Source organism: Heptranchias perlo, unplaced genomic scaffold (assembly GCF_035084215.1).
Source record: "Heptranchias perlo isolate sHepPer1 unplaced genomic scaffold, sHepPer1.hap1 HAP1_SCAFFOLD_44, whole genome shotgun sequence".
In the NCBI taxonomy this organism is placed as follows: Eukaryota; Metazoa; Chordata; class Chondrichthyes; order Hexanchiformes; family Hexanchidae; genus Heptranchias; species Heptranchias perlo.
Genome location: NW_027139453.1, coordinates 4,403,584 through 4,427,315, shown reverse-complemented (window position 1 = coordinate 4,427,315; position 23,732 = coordinate 4,403,584). Strand labels below are relative to the sequence as shown.

Below are 23,732 nucleotides of genomic sequence, written 5' to 3'. Positions count from 1 at the left end.
TAACTTCTATCCATCACTGCCTTCTTTCTTTGAAAAATGGCGCTCCTGCCATCTGCAACAAGCGGTTTGATGATTTTTGACGAAGAACAAAATTCTAGTGATGCTTAACTGAGATTCGAAACCCGGATTTCTCATTTGGTAATCAGTGAAAGCCCCAAAGCGAGATTCACACCCGGAGATCAACGAACCATTGGCAATAGATTCACGCGGCCACGATAAAATTTCGCTGCCACCCACAGCCGATCAGCCATCCTTTCAAACGGTTCCTATCCATCAAATCTCGCTTTCTATTCCATGTACAGCACCATCGATTTGTGCACTAATTATTTCAAGTGAGCAATATCACCAAATTTGAATGTACAACGTGTCTTATCCAGTAAGACGACCTAAAATTTAAATGCTCTGAATCCACATTGTCGTTTGTGTGAGAATAGGTGCACTAGGTAGACTAGCGCTAATACTCATTTCCTAATGTAAAACACACACACATTAAACTATTCTGCAGTCGTTGTGGGAGGTCACCCAAATGAGGAGGTCAAGGCCTGGTGTATCACAGACATTACTCACCAACATTTCGTGGGAAGAGATGCGAAATGTCATAGGATAAGACATAGTGTGGAGAGAGTGTAGGAATACAACAGGATGAATAGGGCTAGAAATAAGATCTACTGCCAGGGGATAAGGAAGAGAGGGTCATGACTGATATCCATGGTTTCTCAAGCAGAGACCGATGAACAAATGATTGATGTTGTTGCGCAGACGAAATGAAGGGGAAGCAGCAACACAGTCGCTTGCAAAAGTATCAATACGATAACTTTGGAAAAAGCCGACATGGATGTGGGCGCCGTGGCTCAGTGGTTAAAGCACCTGTCTTGTAAACAGGGGATCCAGGGTTCAAATCCCAGCAGTGCCTTTAGCTCGTTTTGTTTCTTTGCTCCCATTTTCCAACCGTTGTGTTCCAGAGAGCAGCGAGAACAACGTTTCCTCTTCCTCATTTGCTGCTTGCAGAAGCCCTTGGTTTGCTTCACAGCCTCTCTGTGTTGACTGCCGAGTTAAATTAGTTCCAGAGGTTCCCATCCACGGGTTTACAAATGAGGTTAAAGTGCCCCCTGCTACTTTTAGATTTCCATTAAATAATATCAATCAATTGCCGAATAAAAATTCAGCTGTTCGCTGATATTCTGTATTTTCCCAAATCTAGTAGACAGGAGGGAATGAATCTTTCTGTGAGGACGTTGGACAAACTGATTCTAGGGTAAAGCTAAACATTCATGGTGGAGATTAAACACAGACCAACACCGCGGGACCGCTTCTGGTCAACGACTTTAATTCTTAAACCAGAGCTGTTTTAGCGAAGAGGTTGAAGAGCTGGATTCTCAATCTAAAGGGATTCCGACCCGCCGGTTTAACCGGATTTACACGGTTCACTTCACTTCAATAGGAAAACATTCGACAATTTCAAAAGATTCATACCCTCATTCTCGAGACCGGAAAGAAAGTGAAACTTCAAATTGTTTCTTGCAGAAATAGCAACAAAGATTCTTATCAGGATTGACTTACATTCAGAGCATGTGTGAGCACCAGAGGACAGAATGTACACGGTTTATTGACGCAACGCACGTGGAGAAAATGTTGGAATGTTTCAAGATGATGTGCAGATAGAAGCTGAATGTTTATTTATCCAAATTCAGTTTATCTCATTGATGCAGAATGCAAAATGTGAAAACACAGACAAAAAACACCGGAGTGATAGGAATAGATTTCAAGCCAATTACATAATGTAAAAAACAATAGAACATTTATCGGTAGGGCTGCATCCAACTTGTAATACAATAGCGAGGAGAATGGGATTCGGACCCTGCGAGCGCACTGCATTAGCATCGCCTCATGATTTCGGCCACCTCGTCGCACCGGTAGCTTCAAAAGCCGTTTTATTTCCTTCTTTCTGAATCCAAACAGTAGAAATAAAGTCAACGTTACAACATGTCCTGCCCGTGCACCCAGAACGACAATGTTGAAATCGTACAGTCAGTAAGACAATGAATGTGTGTATTTACGTCAGGTCTGTCCTGAGTCTGTTAGAAATGATCGGGTGTAAAACAGTCCCGGCCATTGTAGACTGTCGAGTCCGAGGGTCAATTGCAGTTATCAACACTGAGATAGATAGATTTCTGTTAGTTAAGGGTATCAAGGGATCGGGAGCAAAGTTGGGAAAATGGATTTAAGGCGAAGATCAGCCATGATCTAACCGAATGGTAGAACAGGCCCGACGGGTTGAATGGCCTCCAACTGTTCCTAATGTCCATGTTGTCCTTGGCGTGAACTATTATAATACCACAGAAAACATCAAAGTGAAACTCTCTGGAATGGATAATAATTGAAATTAATGAACGGAGCAGAATCTGGAATCCCCACCGCAGCCCACAGACTCCTGGGGATGTGGATTTCCGTAGAGCTTCTGCTTCATACTTGTCACAACCTATTCCAATATCGTCCAGGTCCCGATACCTCGGGTAGCGCTCTTCAAATAGAAAGGTGTCAGTTTCATCATCATCTGTAACCGTTAAAGTTCTTCATTTCAATGAAATCGACGTTATTTCAAGCCCTTGTCTATGGTTACATTAGTCCACCTGAGGTGTTCGGGCAAAGCCTTATGTCTTCCCGCCCGAAAGACATAAATTCCTAATTGAATAAAGAGCCTGAACGGCCACATTCAAACAGATGGATAAATGGTGCAAGAGGGAAGGCTTCAGATTCCTGGGACATTGGGATTAGTTCTGGGGCAGGAGGGATTTTTTCAAAATGGACGTGTTGCACCTCAACAGAGCTGGGACTAATGTCCTCGCGAGGAGGCTAACTAGTGAAGTGGTGGAGCGTTTAAACCAAATTGGCAGGGGCATGAGCATCAGAAGGAAACAATGGAGGGGAGAAGCAACGAACACAGAGGATTGGGAAGGTCAAATAACACTAGATTAAAAAGAGAGTTCAGAAACAGGAGATATCAGACAGGGTCAAATCCAAAGCAGTCTAAGATGAGTTTGGAGTGCATGTGCCTAAATGTACGTAGCGTGGCAAAACAGGTTGGTGAGCTGCAGGCTCAAGTCGCTTAATGGTTCTATGATTTTGTGGCAATAACAGACACCTTGCTCAATGAAGGGGAGGACAGTGTACTTAATATTCCCGGCCACAAGGCATTCAGCAAAGATAGGGAAGTGAAGGAAAGAGAGGCAGTATTGATCGAATGCACTAATATAGCACTGGAAATGGATGATGTAGTCAAGAGTTCAAAGACAGAAACTATTTGTTTAAAATTAAGATACAATAGAGAAGCTATTACGCAACTGGATGTAAACTGTAGACCACCAAATAGTGGGAAGGAGATAGAGGAGCAAATTTGGGGGCAAATTACAGAACGATGCAAGAACTATAGAGTTCTGATAACGGGGGATTCAATTGTCCCAATATAGAATGGGACAGTAAAGACTGTAAAGGGCAAAGTGGGGAAGGAGTTCCTGAAATGTGTACAAGATAACGTTATGGGACAGGGTGTTTCCAGCCCACCGAGTAAGAATACAATGCAGGGTCTAGTTCTGGGGAATGAAGTTGGGCAGGTGGAGCATGTTACAGTGGGGCAGAATTTGGCGAACACTGATCATAATATCATTAGGTTTACAATAATTACGGGGAAGGTCAAGGAGGAGTTGGTTTCCGGTACAGAGTGGACACATCACTGAGAGGTAGAAAGGAAGGGCATGGAAAGCGAGAGATCCACGCATGACTAAAGATACGGAGACTAAAATGAAACAGAAAAAGAAGGCTTATGACAAATGTAAGGATCATAAAACAGTAGAGAACTAGGCTGAATACAGAAAGTACAGAGGAGATCTAAAAAAGGGAATAAGAGGGGTAAAGAGAATATGAGAATAGATTAGTGGCTCACATAAAAGGGAAGCAAAAGTCTCATAATTGTATAAATATGAGAAGTCAAAGGAAGGGTGGGACCGATCAGGGACAATAAAAGGAGATGTTCTTGTGGAGGCAGATAGCATGGCTGAGGAACGAAAGGAAAACGTTACATCTGTCACACGTCTGATCACAAAGGGGGAAAAGAAGGCAATTACAGGTCAGTCAGCCTAACGTCGGCGATGGGGCAACATTTAGGGCCAATAATCTGGGACAAACTTAATTATCACTTGGAAAAGGATAATAAGATAAAGTCAGCACGGATTTGTTGAAGGAAATCGTGTTTGACTAACTTGATTAAGTTCTTTCATGAAATAGTGGAGAGGGTTGACGAGGTTGGTGCAATTGTTGTTGTGTAAATGGACTTTCAAAGGGAATTTGATAAAGTAACACATAATATACTTATTACCAAAATTAAAGCCCGTGCGATTAATGGGACACTTGCAGCGTGAATACAAAATTGGCTGAGAGACAGAAAGCAGAAAGTAGTGGTGAACGCTCGTTTTTCAGACTGGTGGGAAGAATACAGTGGTGTTCCCCAGTGGTCAGTATTAGGACCACAGTTCTTTTTGATATATGTTAATGACCTGGACATCGGTATGGATGTTATAATTTTAAAGTTTGCAGATGACAGGGAAATGTAGCAAACAATGTGGAGGATAGCAGCAGACTTCAGGAGGACATAGACAGACTGGTGAAATGGGCAGACTCATGGCAGATTAAATTTAACACAGAGAAGTGCAAGGGGATATATTTTGGTTGGAAGAATGAGGAGAGGTAATAAAAACTAAATAGTACAATTTCAAAGAGGTGCAGGAACAGAGAGAGCTAGATGTGCACATACACAAATATTTGAAAGTGGCAGGACAAGTTAAGAAGGCTATTAAAAGGCATAGGGGATCCTGAGCTTTATTATTAGAGGCATCAAGTTCAAAATTAAGGAAGTTATACCAAACCATTAGAAAACTCCCGTAATGCCGCAACTGCAATATTGTTTTCAATTCTGGGAACCACACTTTAGGAAAGATGTCAATGCTTTAGAGAGGGCTCTGAAGAGATTTATTAGATACTAGGGATGATGCATTTCAGTTATGTGTAGAGATTGGAGAAGCCGGGGTTTTTCTCCTTTGAACAAAAAAGGCTAAGGGGAGATATCATAAAGGTGTTCAAAATCATGAACGGTCATGAGGAAACATTTTTTTTACACAGCGAGTTTTAGTGGTCTTAACAGCAGTGCTTGAAAGGGTGGTGGAAGCAAGTTCAATCGTAACTATAAAAAGGGGAATTGGATGAATACTTGAAATGAAAACATATAGAAATGTACGGGGAAAGAATAGGGGAATGGGACGAAATGGATAGCTTTTTCAAAGAACCGGCAAAGGAACAATGGGCCGAATGGCCTCCTCCAGTGCTGAAACATAATATGACAATATGATACCACGTGTTTTCATCGCGGGGAGCAATGCAAACCCGTGAAGCATGTTTGAGAATTCTTGGTATTGAGTCGGTGCATCGACAGGAGTGAACCGTGTCACAAAACAGGAGGGAAATTGAACCTCCTTCTGTTTAACGTGTTGCAGTGATGCTGTCAGAGTCCGGCTTACTGTATATTGTTAGATAGAAATATGAACATAATATTGCACCAATCGTTGGGCTGTTCCATTTGAAAATACTTGCAATATCCTTTGGAATTAATTAGTGCAGCACAAACATCACAGTGAAGGGAATTGCGGGCTGTCCAAATGACTGGAAGTAATGTCAATGCTGCTGTTCCCTGATCCCACTGGATGTTTCCCTCGATTATAAATAATGATTTTCTCTTAATCTCTCATCTCACAGAGTCAGTTGGAGCCGTGTGTCCAGCGTCAAGATTCACCATCACTTCTCTGACAGAATGAGAGTTCCATTCGCCGTGTATCCATTTACCGTGTTGCCGCAAATTATACAGACAGTAATGATTTACTATCCGATTATAGCAGCCATTGGAGTCCCCGGTAAGTTATTATATTCATTTCCTAAATGTATGATTCAGAATTTAACCGTATTACGACTCTTATCTCGGTAACTGTCCTTATTTCACTGTGTTTTTTCCAAGTTAAATCAAAGGCAGAAATTCAGTGACTGTATTTCCCGCTCTATCTTGTTCCTTGACTGATCATTCTATTGACAGTATAATGTTATTGTTCATCTCCATCAAAAGCTGCAGCTTATTTTGATCATCAAATGAGTTTCAAATTGATGCATTTTTAACTGAGAATCCTTGCAGTTTGTGATACAGTGGATATATTTAGATTTAAAGTTATTTCCCTTGGTCCCAAAAGACTCCCTCTCCTCTCCTCCTTCCCCTCATCTAACACTCGGCAATATCCGTTCAATACCTGGACATATAACAGATTTCTTCTCCTCTGCTCCTTCCCCTCATCTAACACTAGGTAATATACGTTCAAGAACTGGACATATAACAGACTCCCTCTCCTCCCCTCCTTCCGCTGATCTAACGCTCATTCACATCCGTTCTAAACCTGGACATATTACTGTGAATCCGAACAATCAGGAGTGGGATTTGTTCAATCCCATTAATCAGAACTTTCAGACTGTTTTCGGTCTTTTCCCACCAAAGTGTTGATATTATTCCTGGTGATCACAATCCATTCCCAGGGTGGGTATGTGGTCCACGTAGAACACTGATTCTCCCCCTGATCTTCTCCCATGAACGGTTCTCAGCCTGAAATCAGCCACCTCTTCAACCAACGGGCCGGCATTTTGCGGCCCTCTGCCGGTGGGAGGCAGCTAGTTTATGTCAGACCCCTTTCTGTCACGATGCAGGTGAGATTGGGAATCCAATGCAGTGATCGAGCGATTGAAACCGCGGAGCGGCGCTTCATGAAACTGTCCTGGGTTTGACCCGATTTGAGAAACCCGTTTCATCCTCCACCACCTGTATTTTACCCATAGCATCGATTAGATGCCGGGTTATGGCCCCTTTATACTAACCGGACACTTTTATCAGTTAGATCACTCACTTGCAGGTTGATACACCTGCTGCACTTTTAGCAAGTCTGTCCGCCCGGTCAAAACGCTGCTCGATACAAATTCACCTTTAATATCACTCAGATCCTTAGAGTGAGAAGATTGTTCTGATCGCATTTTGCCGCCCTGTCCTCATATCCCTTCATCACCTCTTCCTCCATCCACCTGTGATCGGAATAAACCATCAATATTTCGGCTGTTTGATTATAAAACTGTGAAGTCTGTTTAAAGATGTTGCTCAGTAACAACCGAGTGAAGTGAGTTGCCTGACTGTCCCTCTGACTGTCACCAGTCTCAATGTCAATGCAGCCTAATACTCCCACTGGAAAATTCGCGCCTCTATTAATGAGGGTTTCTCTGAATATATCAACTCACAGGGTCAGTTGTAGCTCGGTGTACCGCACCCAGAGACACCATCAATTCTCAGACACAAATAAAGTTTAATTGATTGTATATCCGTTCGCCGTGTTCCTGTTCTCCAGGTGGTGTTTGATGTTTGATTCAGAACAATTACTTACTTTATGAATCAGGGTTTAAATAAATCAATGTTCTTGTTATGTGTCCGATAAATTGTTGTTTATTCTGAAGCATTTGTGTTACTGTTTCTCTCTCAATGTCAAAATTTCATTGAATATCAAATCTGCGTTTCCCTCCACCTTCCTTTTGTGATATTTTCATTGGGATCATAATGTACTTATAATGTCCAGCAAAAGCTCCAATCTGTTACAATCATTGAACGTGCTGTCAGCTGGTGTAATTTTATCTGAGAATATCTTCAGTACTGTGTGAAATGTTATATACCCCTAACTCCACATTCTCAAGTTATGCTACAATGTCAATTATTTCCGTGCTTTTGATAGTTTTCGCTCAAGAGAACATTAGCAAAATTGCGAACGTCTAGAATTGGAGTTAAATTGTGACATGAGTCGGTAATTGGTTGTGAGATAGGAGACAGAAAGTAGGGGTCGATGTTAATGGAATGTTGTCTTTTATCGCCAGGGGGTTTAATTGAAAAGTGTGGAAGTGCTACTTCAGTTGTACAGAGCTTTGGTCAGACCCGATCTGGAGCACTCTTTTTAGATTTGGGCACAGAATCTCAGGAAGGATATATTGGCCTTGGAGGGGATGCAGCACAGATTCATCAAAATGATACCGGGGCTGACAGGGTTCAATTCTGAAGCCGGGTTGCATGAGCGTGGTTGTATTTCCGTGAGTTTAGATGGTTGAAGGATGATCTGATCTCGGTATTTAAAATGGTAAAGGGATTCGATGAGGTAGATGCAGAGAAACAATTTACTATGGTGGGGTCCTGAAGAAGAGGTTAAATTTAACATTAGAGCTCGGCCATTTTTGAGTGAAATAAGGTAACATTTTTTTCACAGTAAGGATTCTGGAAATCTAGAAATGAGCACTGAGTTCGATAGATCATTGTTGGGTCAGAATATCAGTGGATATGGAGCAAAGGTGGGTAAATGGAGTTCGGTTACAAATCCGCCATGATCTAATTCAATGGAGGTACAGGCTCGTAGGGCTGAATGATCTCCTCCTGTTCCTATGTCCTTATATCCCGTATCTAGGACCATGAGCCATAATTTCTGAAATGAGAGTTGCATTCATCGTATGTCCATTTCCAGAGTAACTGAAACCTTTAGAGGTGCAAATTAATTCCTGTGTTAATCTTGGAACCCTTCGAGTTCCCGGTAAATCATAGAAACCGGTTCCTGTTCGTATAAATCCGGGTCTCACTGTGTCACTGCTGCTCTTGCGGGTCTTGTCATTTGCTGTATTTGTCCTGAAGTGATTCTTTTGCTGATTTCGGGTGAGTGTCAGAAATTCAGAGAATATCACGACCTCCCTTTCCTCCAACTTTCTTGTGTGATATGTTAATTGATGTTATAATGTGTTTTTATTCTCCAACGAAATACATTGAATGTTTCAAGTTGATGCGGCTGTAAGTGAGAATGTGAGCAATATTCAGCCAGTGGGCTGTTGTCAGGTTATGAACACTGTATTTCTGTTAAGTGAATGGAAAAGCAGCATGTGGGAGTTTGTGGAGATCAGAGAGATCCCAGGCAACCACATATGTGGTAAGTGTCCACAGTTCAAGGCGATTCAGCTCAAAGTTGTTCAGCTGAAGTCCGAGGTGCAGACACTGCAATGCATCCGGAAAGGGTAGAGTTAACTGGACACTTTCATCCAGGAGACATTCACAACCCTTAGATTAGGTTGTAGTTTAGATTCGTTCAGTGGTCAAAAACAGGAGGGTGTGATTGCGAGTCAGGCTGTTATGGGGACCCTGGATGTAATGTTGGAGGAGCCACAGCATTTGACCTTGTCCTACAGGTACAAGGCACTTGCTACCTTTAAGGTTGAAAGCAAAAATTGCAGGTAGGATGGGCAAAGATACCACGGCACTGTGGCACAGGAGGCCATTCAAGTCGGGGGAGTAAATGAATGTTGTCGTGGTCGGGGATATTATATTCAGGGGGATAGACACAGTTCTCTGCAGCCGCGACCGAGATTCCCGTGGGATGCGTTGCCAACCGTTTGCCAAGGTTATGGATATCTCCTCGCGGCTGGAGAATAACTTAGGGCATGAGGGGGAGGATTCATTTGCCGTGGTCCATGTAGGAGCCAACGACACAGGTAGAAAGAAGAATGAGGTTCTGCTGAGGCAATTTGAGGAGTTAGGGTTTGAATTAACAAACAGAATCTCAAAGGTGATAATCTCTGTAATACTACCTGAGCCACGTGCAGATTGGAATAGGGACAAACAGGTCAAAGAGTTAAATGCGTGGCTCAAAGAGTGATGTGGGAGACAAGGGTTTCAATTCATTGAACATTGGCAACTGTACGATCGAAAGAGGGAGCTGTTCCATTAACGCATCAAAAAATAAGTTCAAAGTTTAGGAAATGATAAAAAGTTAAAATTAAAGGCTCTTTATCTGAATGCACGGAGCTTCTTAATAAGAGAGACGAATTAGTTGCAAAAATAGAGATAAAATGGTTTGACTTAATCGCCATTGGAGAAACATGATTCAAGGTGACCAAGGTTCGGAATGAAATATTCCATGGAACTTGACGTTCCGAAAGCAGAGTAGCAAATGAAGGGGTGTCGATCTGATAATAAAGGATGACATGAGGACAGTGGAGAGAATGGATCTTGGTTCAGAAGAACAGGAAGTAGAATCAGTTTGGGTGGAAGAAAGATTTAACAAGGAGTAGAAAACACTGGTGGGAGTAGGAGGATTCGAGTCCAGGAGCAGGGATGTCTTACTGCTGTTATACAGGGAGTTGGTGAGACCACATCTGGAGTATTGTGTGCAGTTTTGGTCTCCTTATCTGAGGACGGATGTCCTTGCCATGGAGGGAGTGCAACGAAGGTTTACCAGACTGATTCCTGGGATGGCAGGACTGACGTATGAGGAGAGATTGGGTCGACTCGGCCTATATTCACTAGAGTTTAGAATAATGAGAGGTGATATCATCGAAACAAATGAAATTCTAACAGAACTAGACAGACTAGATGTAGGGAGGATGTTCCCGATGGCTGGGGAGTCCAGAACCAGGGGTCACAGTCTCAGTATACGGGGTATGCCACTTAGAACCGGGATGACGTGAAATTGCTTCACTCAGAGTGTGGTGAACCTGTGGAATTCTCTACCACAGAAGGCAGTGGAGACTAAGTTATTAGATGTATTCAAGAAGGAGATCGGTATATTTCTTCATGCTAAAGGGATCACGGGATATGGGGAAAATGCGGGAGCAGGGTACTGAGTTAGACGATCAGCCATGATCATTTTGAATGGCGGAGCAGGCCCGAAGGGCCGAAAGGCCTACTCTTGCTCCTATTTTCTATGTTTCTATGTTTGTGTTTCGATGGATAGAGGATTGCTTAACGGACAGAAAACAGAGTGCAGAGATGAACGGGACATTTACAGGTTGGCAGGCTGTAACTAGTGGGGTGTCGAAAGGTCGGTGTTTGGGCCTCAGCTATTTACAATCTCTATTAATGACTTAGATGAAGGGGCCGAGTGTAATGTATCCAAGTCTGCTGATGATGCAAAGCTAGTTGGGAATGTAAGCTGTGAGGAGAATACAAAAAGTCTGCAAAGGGATATACACCGGTTAAGTGAGTGGGAAAGAAGGTGTTAGAAGGAGTACAATGTAGGGAAATGTGAGGTTACTCACTTTGGTAGGAAGAATAGAAAAACAGATTATTTTTTAAATGATGAGAATTTATTAGATGTTGGTGTTCACAGAGATTTGGATGTCCTCGTACAAGGAACTCGAAAATAAACATGTTGGTCCAGCAAACAATAAGCATGTTGGCCTTTATTGCAAGGGGGTTGGATTACAAGAGTAAGGAAATCTTACTGAAGTTGTGCAGGGCTTTAGTGAGTCTTCACCTGGAGCAATGTGTACAGTTTTGGTCTCCATAGCTGAGGAAGGATATTCTTGGAGGCGGTGCCAGAATTTTCACTTCATTGATTCCTGCGATGAGAGATGTTCCGCTGAGGAGAGATTGAGTTGAATGGGGCTGTACTCTCTGTAGATTAGAAGCATGAGAGGTGATCTCATTGAAACACATAATATTCTGAGGGCGCTTGACAGGGTAGATGCTGAGAAGTTGATTCTCCTGGCTAGACAGCCTAGAACTAGGGGGCATACTTACAGAATAAGCGGACGGCCATTTATGACTGAAATGAGGAGGAATTTCTTCATTCAGAGGGCAGTGGATCTTTGGAATTCTCTCCCCGAGTAAATCAATAAAAACTGCTCAAGTTGATCAGTGGAGAGGACTGAACTGAATCTTTCATCTACATCTTTGCATCTCAGGCAATTCAGGCGGCCATGTGTGTACACATTGATTGGTATGGGGTGCTCGCACTGAGACCGAGGACAATCCATTCCATTGAATATGCCACCGAACTTTCTGACCATCCATTACGACCGCCTCATATTTATCAATATTCTTACCAGTTTCAATATAATTACACGACGTTTCACTGAGAGGTAAGCAGCTGAAAGTTCGACAACTACAGCTCCGTAATTGAGCAAGTTTTAAAGTCATCTTGGCTGGCCTGAGTTCGGGTTTCACCTTGTCCACGGCACGGACATTCTGCGATTCAACTGGCTTGGTGATCAGTTAGATACCTTCCCACCGGGTGGCGCTATTCCACCGGCGCTCCGCTCACAGAACTTGTCGGTTGAGCAGAGAAGGATATTAGGCGGGAAACGCGCTGCAAAATTATGGCAGGTGGAGATTAATGTGGGCAAGTGTGAGGTCATCCATGTTGGAACTAAGAAAGATAAATCGGGGGATATTCTAAATGGTGAGCAACTCGGAAAAGTAGAGGAGCACTTTCCTTTTATATATCCTCTCTGACTTGTGCCTCAATACTGGAGTTTACATATGCTGCAACACCATCGCCCTCTCTCTTGACACGGTCTACTCTAAACAATTTACACCCTACCAGATAGGTATACCATTGATTGGAATCATTCCACCATGTCTCTGTAATGAAACTAATGTCCAATCTATGAACCGCTGCAATACCTTCCAGATCACCCATCTTAGTTATCAGACTTCTTCTATTTATGCAAGCGCAGCTTTTTTAGCTTTCTGATTTTTGTCTTTCCCATTTACTTTATCAATAATTTTAGTTTGTTGACCTCCCACTATTGGAATTAGACTCATTAAGCTTTGATTTGTGTTTTCACTGGTACACATAAAAGTTGCTCCAATTTAACTGGTGTTCTCTTACACTGACCGCAAACACCCCCGCATCCAGGTTAAACCCTCCCCCATCATTCCAGCTATCTTGCCTGCCAACACCTCTCACCCCAACCACCTCCCACCACAGTTGTACAGGTAGAGGCCATCCGGTTTGTAAAGGCTCCCCCTATTGCAAAAGACCACAAGACCATAAGACCATAAGAGATAGGATCAGGAGTAGGCCATTCGTCCCCTCGACCATGCTCCGCCATTCTATCAGATCATGGCTGATCTGATTTTTACCTCAACTCCACTTTCCTGCCTATTGTCCATATCCTTTGAATCCCTTGCTGATCAAAAATTTGTCTCACTCAGCCTTGAATAGGTTCAATGACTCGGCCTTCACAGCTTTTTGGGGTAAAAAATTCCAAAGATTCACGACCCTCGGGGAGAAGAAATCACTGCTCATTTCCGTCTTAAACGGGCGACCCCTTATTCTGAGTCTATGCCCCCTAGTTTTAGATTCCCCCATGAGGGGTAACATCCTCTCAGCATCTACCCTTTCGAGTCCCCTCAGAAACTTGTAGGTTTCAATAAGATCTCCTCTCATTCTTCTAAACCCTAATGAGTTCACACCCCACCTGTTCAATCTTTCCTCATAGGACAACGCTTCCATATCCCGAATCAACCTAGTGAACCTTCTCTGAACTGCCTCCAATGTAATTATGTCCTTCCTTAAATAAGGGCACCAGAACTGTTCGCACTACTCCAGGTGTTATCTCACCAGCACCCTGTACAGTTGTAGCATGATCTCCCTGCTTTTACACTCCATCCCCCTCGAAATAAAGGCCAATATTCCGTTTGCCTTCCGGATTACCTGCTGCACGTGTATGTTGATTTTTTCTGTTTCATGGACGAGGACACACAGAACCCTCTGTAGCGCAGCATTTTGTAGGATTTCTCCATTCAAATAATATTTTGCTTGTTTACTTTTCCTCCCAAAGTGGATGACTTCACGTTTTCCGACATTATATTCCATCTGCCAATTTTTTGCCCATTCACTTAACCTGTCAATATCCCTTTGCAGACACTTTGTGTTCTCATCGCAACTTGATTTTACAACTATCTTTGTATCATCAGCAAATTTCCCTACAAGACACTCTGTTCCTTCATCCAAGTCATTGATATATTTTGCAAATAGTTAAGGCCCCAGCACTGAGCCCTGCGACACCCCAAAAGGTACAGATTGACATTTTCAAAATGACCCTTTTGATCCCGACTCTTTGTTTTCTGTTAGTTAGCCAATCCTCTATCGATGCCAATATATTACCTCCAACACCATGAGCTCTTATCTTGTGCAGCAATCTTTTATATCGCACCTTATCGAATGCCTTTTGGAAATCCAAATACACTGCATCCATTACTTGCACTTTATCCACCCTGCCCGTTACTTCCTCAAGGAACTCTAATAAATTTGTCAGGCACGATTTCCCCTTCATAAAACCATGTTGACTCTTCTTGATTGTATTATGAGTCTCCAAAAGTCCTGCTACTACTTCCTTAATAATGGATTCTAGCATTTTCTCAATTACAGATGTCAGGCTAACTGGTCCTTCGTTACCATTTTCTGTCTCACTCCCTTCCCTTCTTAAATAGGGGTGTTACGTTTGCGGTTTTCCAATCCGCTGGGATCTTTCCAGAATCTCCTGAATTCTGGAAGATTACAACCAATGCATCCACTATCTCTGTAGCCACTTCCTTTAATATCATCGGATACAAGCCATCAAGTCTAGCGGAATTGTCAGCCTTTAGACCCATTAGTTTACCTAATACTTTTTCTCCAGTGATAGTGATTGTTTTTAGTTCCTCCCTCTCCTTTGCCCCTTGATTTTCAACTACTATTGTTATAATATCAGTGTCTTCTAATGTGAAAACAGATACAACATTTCTGTTCAATTACTCTGCCATTTGCTTGTTTTCCGTTATTTTTTCGCCAGTCTCATCCTCGAAGGGACCAATGTTTGCTTTAGCTACCCTCTTCCTTTTTATTTACTTGTGGAAGCTTTTACTGTCAGTTTTTATGTCTTGATAGTTTACTCTCATAATTTATTTTCTCCCTCTTTATTATTCCTTTTGTCATCCTTTGCTGTTTTTTAAACTTTTCCCAATCTTCTGGCTTACCAGTAATCTTTGCCATGCTGTATGCTTTTTCTTTTAAACTGATACCATCTATAACTTCCTTAGTTAGCCTTGGTTGGTTCACCATTTTTGTGGAGTCGTTCGTCCTAACAGGGATATATTTTTGTTGCGAGTCACAAAGTATATTTTTTAAATGTTTGCCACTGCTTTTCCACCATCATACCATCAAATCTATTTACCCAATCCACTTCAGCCAATTCCGCCCTCATTCCTTTATAATTGCCCTACTTTAAGTTCAATACAATAGTTTCAGACATAGGAACAAAGGAACATCGGAACACGAGTAGGCCATTCAGCCCCTCGTGCCTGCTCCGCCATTTGATAACATCATGGCTGATCCGTGATCGAACACCATATACCTGCCTTTGGCCCATATCCCTTAATACATTTGTTTGACAAAAAGCTATCGATGTCAGATTTAAATTTAGCAATTGAGATAGTATCAATTGCCGTTTTCGAAAGTGAGTTCCAAACTTCTACAAGACTTTCTGTGCAGAAATGTTTTCTAATCTCGCTCCTGAAAGGTCTGACTCTAATTTATAGACAGTGCCCCCGACTCCTAAAATCCCCAACCAGCGGAAATAGTTTCTCTCTATCCACCCTATCCGTTCCCCTTAATATCTTATAAACTTCGATCAGATCACCCCTTAACCTTCGAAACTCTGGAGAATACAACCCAAATTTGTGTCATCCCTCCTCGTAACTTAACCCTTGAAGTCCGGGTATCATTCTAGTAAACCTACGCTGCACTCCCTCCAAGGCCAATGTGTCCTTCCGAAGGTGCGGTTCCCAGAACTGCTCACAGTAATCCAGATGCGGTCTAACCAGGTTTTTTTTTTTATAGCTGCAGCATAACTTCTGCCCCCTTGTACTCCAGTCCTTCAGATATAAAGGCCAACATTCCATTTGCCTTCTTGATTATTTTCTGCAACTGTTCATGTCACTTCAATGATCTATGTACCTGAACCCCGAAGTCCCTTTGGACATCCACTGTTTTTTTCACTTTTTACCATTTAGAAAGTACCCTTTTCTATCCTTTTTGGATCCAAAGTGGATGACCTCGCATTTGTCTGCACTGAATTCCATTTGCCACAGTTTTGCCCATTCACCTAATCTATCAATATCACTTTGTAATTTTATGTTTTCATCTACACTGATTACAATGCCACCAATCTTTGTGTCATCGGCAAATTTAGATATGAGACTTTCTATGCCTTCATCTAAGTCGTTAATAAATATTGTGAATAATTAAGGCCACAAGGCAGATGCCTGCGGGGCTCCACTAATGTCACTCTTTAGTGTTTTTATTTTCTTCATTATTGTTGCTTTACTTATGTTAATTTTATCGAGTTCCTGTCCCCGATTCAATATCAGTTTTCTTGGGATTTCCGGCATGCTATCCTCTTTTTCAACTGTGAATATCGACGCAAAGTAATTGTTCAACATGCCCGCCATTTCCCCATTGTCAATGACAATATCCCCACTTTCAGTTTTCAAGGGGCCAACACTGCTCCTGACCACCCTCTTATTCCTAATATAACTATTAACGTTCTTCGTATTGCTTTTGATATGCCTTGCAAGTTTCATGTCATACTTTCTTTTTGCAGCCCTTACTATCTGCTTTGTGACCCTTTGTTGATCTTGGTATCTGTCCCATTCGCCAAGATCTGCACCATTTTATGTCTTTTTGTATGCACTTTCCTTATGCCTTATACTCTCGCTTACCTCTTTTGTTGTCCATGGCGGTTTTTTTTGGCAAGTAGAGTTCTTTCACCTCAGGGGTATAAACCAATTATGTATCACGTCAAATGTTTCTTTAAACATTTCCCACTGATCCTCAGACGTTTTACCCATGAACAGATTTGCCCAGTTTACTGTGGACAGTCTCTGTCTCATCCCATTGATGTCGGCCTTGCCCAAGTCTAGAATCTTAGCAGCTGACTCACTTTTTCCCTTTCAAACACTACATTGAACTCGATCATGTCATGATCACTATTGGATAGATGTTCACGCACAGTTAAGCCGTTAAATAAATCTGGTTCATTACTCATTACTAAATCGAATATGGCTTGCCCCCTTGTTGCCTTTAGGGCATACTGCTGTTGAAAACTATCCCGGACACTCTCAAGAAATTCACTACCTTTCTGACAGTTGCTAGTCTGCTTTTCCCAATCTATGTGAAGGTTGAAGTCCCCCATTAAGACCACTATGCCTTTCTTACACGCTTGTCGAATCTCTGCATTTATACAATCTAGCACTTCAGAGCTGCTGCCAGAGCTCCTGTATACAACTGCAACTATATTCTTAGATCCTATCCTATTTCTCCATTCAACCCATAAGGTCTCTGTTGGCTGCTTACCTCTCGTTATATCCCCCTTTATCATTGAAGTGATTTCATCTCTAATCATTAAGGCTACTCCTCCCCATCATCCATTTACCCTATCTCTCATGTAGACCTTATAACCTGGTATAATTAGTTCCCAATCCTGACCATCCTGCAGCCAAGTCTCAGTAATATCTATCATGTCATACCCTCCAATTTGAATTTGAACCTGTAGTTCATTTAATTTATTCCTTATACTCCGTGCATTTGTAAATAGAACTCTTAGTTGGGCCACACACCCGAGCCTGACCTTCAGCTTTGCTGCCTTACGCCTTCTCGTTCTTATTTTATCTCTCGTGCTTCAAGTGCACTTTCTTTCTGCTGCTCTACGGCTTTTCCCTTTCACTTGTTCTTGAACAACTGTTTGTACTATTTGTATTGTAAATTTCCCCTGGATCTTCCCCTCTCTTGCTGCTCTCAACTTTATTCCCTTCTGACTCCCCGCTCAGGTTACCATCCCCCTGCCACTCGAGTTTAAACCTTCCCCAACAGCACCAGCAAACACCCCCGCGAGGATATTGGTCCCGTTCCTGCTCGGGTTTATCCGTCCCGTTTGTGCAGGTCCCAACTTCGCCAGAACCGGACCAAATGTCCCATGAATCTAAATCCCTCCTTCCTACACCGTCCCTGCAGCCACGCATTCATCCTGTCTATTCTCCTGTTCCTATACTTACGAGCACGTGGCACTGGTAGTAATCCTGAGATCGTTACCTTTGAAGTCCTGCTTTTTAATTTATCTCCTAACTCATTAAATTCACCTTGCAGAACCTCATCCCTTTTTTACCTATGTCGTTCGTACCAATATGGACCACGACTACTGGCTGTTCACCCTCCCCCTCCAGAATGCCCTGCAGCCGCTCCGTGACATCTTTGACCCTAGACCCAGGGAGGCAACATACCTTCCTGGAATCACGTTTGCGGCCGCAGAAACGCCTCTCTGTTGCCCTTACAATTGAATCCCCTATCACTATTGCCCTGCCACACTTCTTCCTCCCCTCCTGTGCAGCAGAGCCACCCTTGGTGCCCAGAACTTGGCTCATGCTGCTTTCCCCTGATAAGCCATCTCCCCCAACATTATCGAAAGCAGAATATCTATTTGAGAGGGAGATGGCCCCAGAGGACTCCTGCTCTACCTGCCTAGTCCTTTTACTCTGCCTGGTGGTCACCCATTTCCTTTCTGCCTGTGAAATCTTTACCTGCGGTGTGACCACCTCACTGAACGTGCTATCCACGATAGTTTAAGCATCGCGGATGCTCTACAGTGAATCCACCCGCAGCTCCAGCTCCGAAATACGATTAGCCAGTAGCTGCAGCTGGACACACTTCCTGCACACATGGTCGCCAGGGACACTGGTAGTGTCCATGACTTCCCACATAGTGCAGGTGGAGCATATCACGAGTGCGAGCTGTGCTGCCATGACTTGCCTTAAACTCTCAGACTCTCCTCCCGCTTTCGGTCTCTCCTTTTATACTGTGCTCACCTCTCGGACTCTCCTGTCTCACCTGTGACGTTGCACAGTTCTTTTCTCTTGTTGCAGGTCTGCTGCTGCTTTTATTCCCCAATCTCAGTCTTCAACGCTCAGGTCCACTGCCGCTCTGTGGAAAAAGTTAGGAAAAGCAAGGCAAAGCAGCACCTCCTTCCCCCACTTCACCGAACTCCCACACTTACCAAACGCTCAGCAAGCCACTCTGTCCTGCCGCACTCCTTGCTGTCGCACTGACATGCCCCTGTATTTCTACAGTTTGTGACTCAGATGAGTCAGCCCTGCCCCACCTTCAGGTACCAGTTTAATCTAGCTAACCAATTTACTTACTACAGCAGCTCTCTCTGCTGAAGCCTGACAGAAACTTAAAAATGTACACTTTAAAATTGAACTTAACCAGTTGAAAGCAAGACCCAAGATCCTCGCTCTCAAACTGGATGTGAAATTCTATCATGCTGTGATCACTGCTTCCCAAGGGATCTTTCACTTTGAGATCGTTAATTAATCCTGTTTCGTTAGCCATTGCCAGATCCAAAATGGTCTGCTCCCTGATTGGTACCCCGACGTATTGGTCTAAGAACCAGTCGCGAATACACTCTGTCAACTGCTGCTCAGGGCTATTTTGCCAATTTGATTTGTCCAATCTATGTGAATCATGAAATCGCCCATGATTTTTGCATTACATTTTTTTAGAAGCCCCCCTTAGTTCCTGATTAGTATTGTGCCCTGCAGTGTAGCTACTGTTAGCGGGCCTATATACTTCTCACATCAGTGATTTCTTTCCCTTGTAATTTCTTACCTCCACCCAAATTGTTTCGAAACCTTGATCTTCTGAGCGAAGATCATTTCTCAATATTATACCAATTTCATCCTTTATTAACAGAGCCTGCCCACCACCTTTACCTTTTTTCCTATCCTTCCTAAATGTTAAATAACCCTGAATATTTAGGTCCCAACCGAGGTCACCTTGCAACCACGTCGCTATAATGACCACGAGATCATACCCATTTGTTTCTATTTGTGCCGTCAATTCTTCGATCTTATTACGAATGCTGCATGCATTCAGATAAAGAAACTTTAAATTTGTCTTTTTACCATTCTTTCCTACCCAGGCCCCATTTGCTAGTGCAATCTTATGTTTGTATGCTCTGTCCCTTCCTGACACACTCTGTTTATCTTTCCCCACATCGCTTTCCTGTACTGCTTCCTTTTCTTTTCTTTTTATTAATCTAAACTTCATCCCACCTGAGCCCTCCCCCACTCTATTTAGTTTAAAACCTTCTCTACCGCCCTAGTTATTCAGTTTGCCAGAACATTGGTCCCAGCTTGGTTCAGGTGAAGCCCGTCCTAACGGAACAGCTCCCTCTTTCCCCAGTATTGGTGCCAGTGCTCCAGGAACCTAAACCCACTTCTCCCACACCAATCTTTGAGCCACGCATTCTTCTCTCTGATCTGATTTACTCTGTGCCAATTTGTTCCTGGCTCATGTCATAATCAAGAGATTATCACCTTTGTAGTTCTGCTTTATAATTCAGTCTATAGCAGCTCAAACTCCCACAGCAGAACCTCTTTCTTAGTCCTACCTATGTCGTTGGAGTGCCACTGTTTGAGGAAACGAAAGCCTGAGTCCCGACACCAGAGCCTTCGCCACGCGTTGGTGCCGAATTACCCTGTGTTTCTCTTCAGTAGCACGTGGCTCAAATTTGTCCAAGTGCTCAGTCACTCTGTCCCTATTAACAGATTCTGGTAATTTTCCCACAACTGACTTTAGAGCGGCAGGTATATCGTTATATAGTTTCTATCTCCCACCCTTCTCAAATATTGGAGAGTCCATTGTAATTTTCCAATCCAACAGCACAATTAATGAATAATGAGATTTTGAAGACTATTTACGAACGCAGCTACAATTTCCTCAATTACTTCATTCCAGACCATGGAGACAAATTCTTCATAACGCGTTTTTGTCGGAGTGATATTACAGATGGATTCAATTCAGAGGTATGAATGTCCCAGACAATCTTTCTGAAGTTGAATCTCGGCAGGTACTTTGTTTCCCTTGGTGGAAATACAGCCTCTATTGTCACTTTCACTGGTCTGTTCTGCGATCCGTGGACCTGGTAGAACGAGAGACTCTATTATCAATTGCACTGGTCTGTACTGTAATCCGGGGACCGGGTTGAACGACAGCCTCTATTGTCACTTGCACTGGTCTATTATTCGATCTCGGGATCGCTGCCATCATTTCCCTTTGAGGTCGGATTGTGTCCCTTGTTGCATCCTGTACTTGGGGGGTACATTTGTTTTTTAGGCATAAAAGAACAAGATAAATTTGTCCGTTGCTGCTCATTACTAACCCTTTGCCCCTTGCGGACATTGTTGGAGTTTCCCCACATGGTGTTGGACTGTGGAAGTTGTCGATGACAGACATGGGTTTTGCAGCGATGGAAAGTCTGTTGACCATGTGAACGGTTCAGCTGGGGTTTGTGAAACGAAATTGCTGCAACTTGGTCGAGTTCAAACCTGCCAAGTTCCCTTGTATGATGATGTTTGACAGCAGAGTTTTGCTGCAATCTGTTGTCACGACCTCCAGTCTGAGAATAAAATCTGACAACTCCGAACTATTTCCGACCACCACCTGGTCCACTCCCCTCTCCTGCTCACGGGTCCAAACCCAGCCAGTTGAGATCACCCTTCGGGGTCCCCATTTTGCATTGACCGCATTTTCAGCTGGCTTAATTTTCACTGCTCCGCACTGAATAATTATCTCCCAATTTATAGTTGACAATTTATTACTTACTTGCAACCTATATTCTTACGTTTTCTTTCCATTATGTCATTTGCCCTTCTGACTTACAACTGATTGTAATTATTTGTAACATATTATCTCGCTTTGTGTTGGCTAATGTTCATCAATGGAATTAAAAATCCTTGGTGCTGCGCCGGGTTTACACTGCTCCTCTGGCGAACTTACGGCGTCAGAGAGGGTGCAGTTCCGAGTAAATTCACAGAGAATATCTTCGATTCATTCCTTCCTCTTTACTGGGAATGTTTATTTGTTATTATTTACTCAGCACTCTCATATACTCTCATAAGATGTATGTTTCACACAAAATACTGTGAAATTGGCTCTTTTGCTGTAACCTGTTGTGTGATTCACTGTTTCTGTTTCTTTCCCTTTCACAGCTAACGTGATGACGATTGTGATCCTGTCCCGAGGAAAGTGCGGTCTCTCGAATTGTGTCACTCGCTACCTGGTGGCCATGGCAGCGGCGGATCTATTGGTCATTATCAATGACGTAATATTGTTTCGGATTAAGGAGTATTATTTCCCGACTAACTTCCTGTTCCTCACCCCTGTGTGCTCTTTCCAAACTGCCCTTAACCATGCTGTCTCAGACATTTCTGTCTGGTTAACAGTCGCTTTCACTTTTGATCGTTTTATAACAATTTGTTGCCAGAAGCTGAGGACTAAATATTGCACCGAGAAAACTGCAGCCGTGGTTATAGGAACTTTGTGCGCGCTGTTCTGTTCAAAAAACATCCCCTGGTACTTTGCATTTGAACCATACATTATATTGGAGAACGTACCCTGGGGCTGTATTGTAAAACCAGACTTTTATCCTTCAGCTGCATGGGTCGCATTTACATGGATTCACCGCTGTTTGACTCCACTGCTCCCAATATTCCTGATATTGCTGCTCAATTCTCTGACTGTAGGAAACATTTTGGTGGCCAGTAGAGTCCGCAGGAGGCTCAGGGGCAGCAAGAGTGATGCGAATCACAATGATCCGGAGATGGAGAACCGAAGAAAATCCATCATCTTACTGTTTGCTATTTCCGGCAATTTCATACTGCTATGGATGACATATGTTTTATTTTTCCTATCAGTGCGAATTACAAACCGTTATTATCGCACAGGTTTCAATGACCCGATGTTTATCGCAGATCAAACCAGCTACATGCTCCTGCTTTTGAGCTGCTGCACAAACACGTGTATTTATGCAGTGACCCAGACTAAATTCAGAGAGGAGCTGAAGAATGGGGTGAAATATCCTCTCAAATTAATATTTAAATTAGTTAAACGAGGAAAATAGCGGCAGAATTCCCGGCATTGGAACTTTATTCCGTCTCATATCCCACCCTGTGCTCCTCGATGGGTTTAGCGGGTCCCAGCAGGTTGGCTCTCCTTCCCGACGCTTCCCAAACCCAACACTGGGAAATATGTGACAAAGACCGCATGTTCTATACATTGGAACATAGGAACAGGAGGAGGTCATTCAGTCCCTCGAGCCTGTTCCGCCATTCAGTGAGATCAGGGCTGATCTGTATCCTAACTCCACTTACCCGCCTTAGCTCCATATCCCTTAGTACTCATTGCTGCCAAAATCTATCGATCTCAGGTTTAAAGTTATTGATTAAGCGAGTAACTATTGCTTTTTGGGCGAGATATTTCCACACTTCCACCACCCCTTTCCGAACTTCTCTACTGAATGACCTGACTCTGATTCTAAGGTTATGCCCCCTGGTCATAGACTCCTCCACCAGCGAACAATATTTATCTCGATCTACTACATCAATTCCTTTCAAAATCGGAAAAACCTCAATCAAAACACCACTTAACCTTATGCGCCTGCGTGAGATCACAAAGACGATCTGCCAACATCGCGCCTGTGGGAGAGTCTCAGTTACCCCTTCCTGTCTCAAAGCTCTGATGTTGCTTTACTCTGTAAGCACACACTTCCTTTATTAAATGCTCCGAATAACGCTTGGTGCGTTCCTTTCCGTTGATCACATCTTTTTTTTGTCGCCAAGCAAATCCTTTGCTTTCTGTTCTTTTCATAAATCACATTTTGTTCCACTTTGTCACTCAGTAACATTGACCATTTTAACATGTTATTAGCTCAGACCTCTCTGTTTATTCACGGATTTCTTGGCTTGCAATACCCAATTGTTT

The 23,732-nt window shown here is 43.0% G+C and overlaps 1 protein-coding gene and 1 non-coding gene across 2 annotated transcripts; both read left to right on the top strand.

Annotated features, from left to right (window-relative positions):
- The first annotated feature begins 840 nt into the window (after positions 1 to 840).
- On the top strand, positions 841 to 913 carry trnat-ugu (transfer RNA threonine (anticodon UGU)). Its single transcript has one exon. It is a non-coding gene; the product is annotated as a tRNA-Thr (tRNA).
- Positions 914 to 9,524: 8,611 nt separating this feature from the next.
- LOC137312888 (probable G-protein coupled receptor 139) lies at positions 9,525 to 22,872 on the top strand. The gene is made up of 2 exons (XM_067979266.1): positions 9,525 to 9,639; positions 21,962 to 22,872. The coding sequence occupies exons 1-2, from the start codon at positions 9,525 to 9,527 to the stop codon at positions 22,870 to 22,872; spliced, it is 1,026 nt and encodes a 341-aa protein (XP_067835367.1).
- Positions 22,873 to 23,732: the final 860 nt, after the last annotated feature.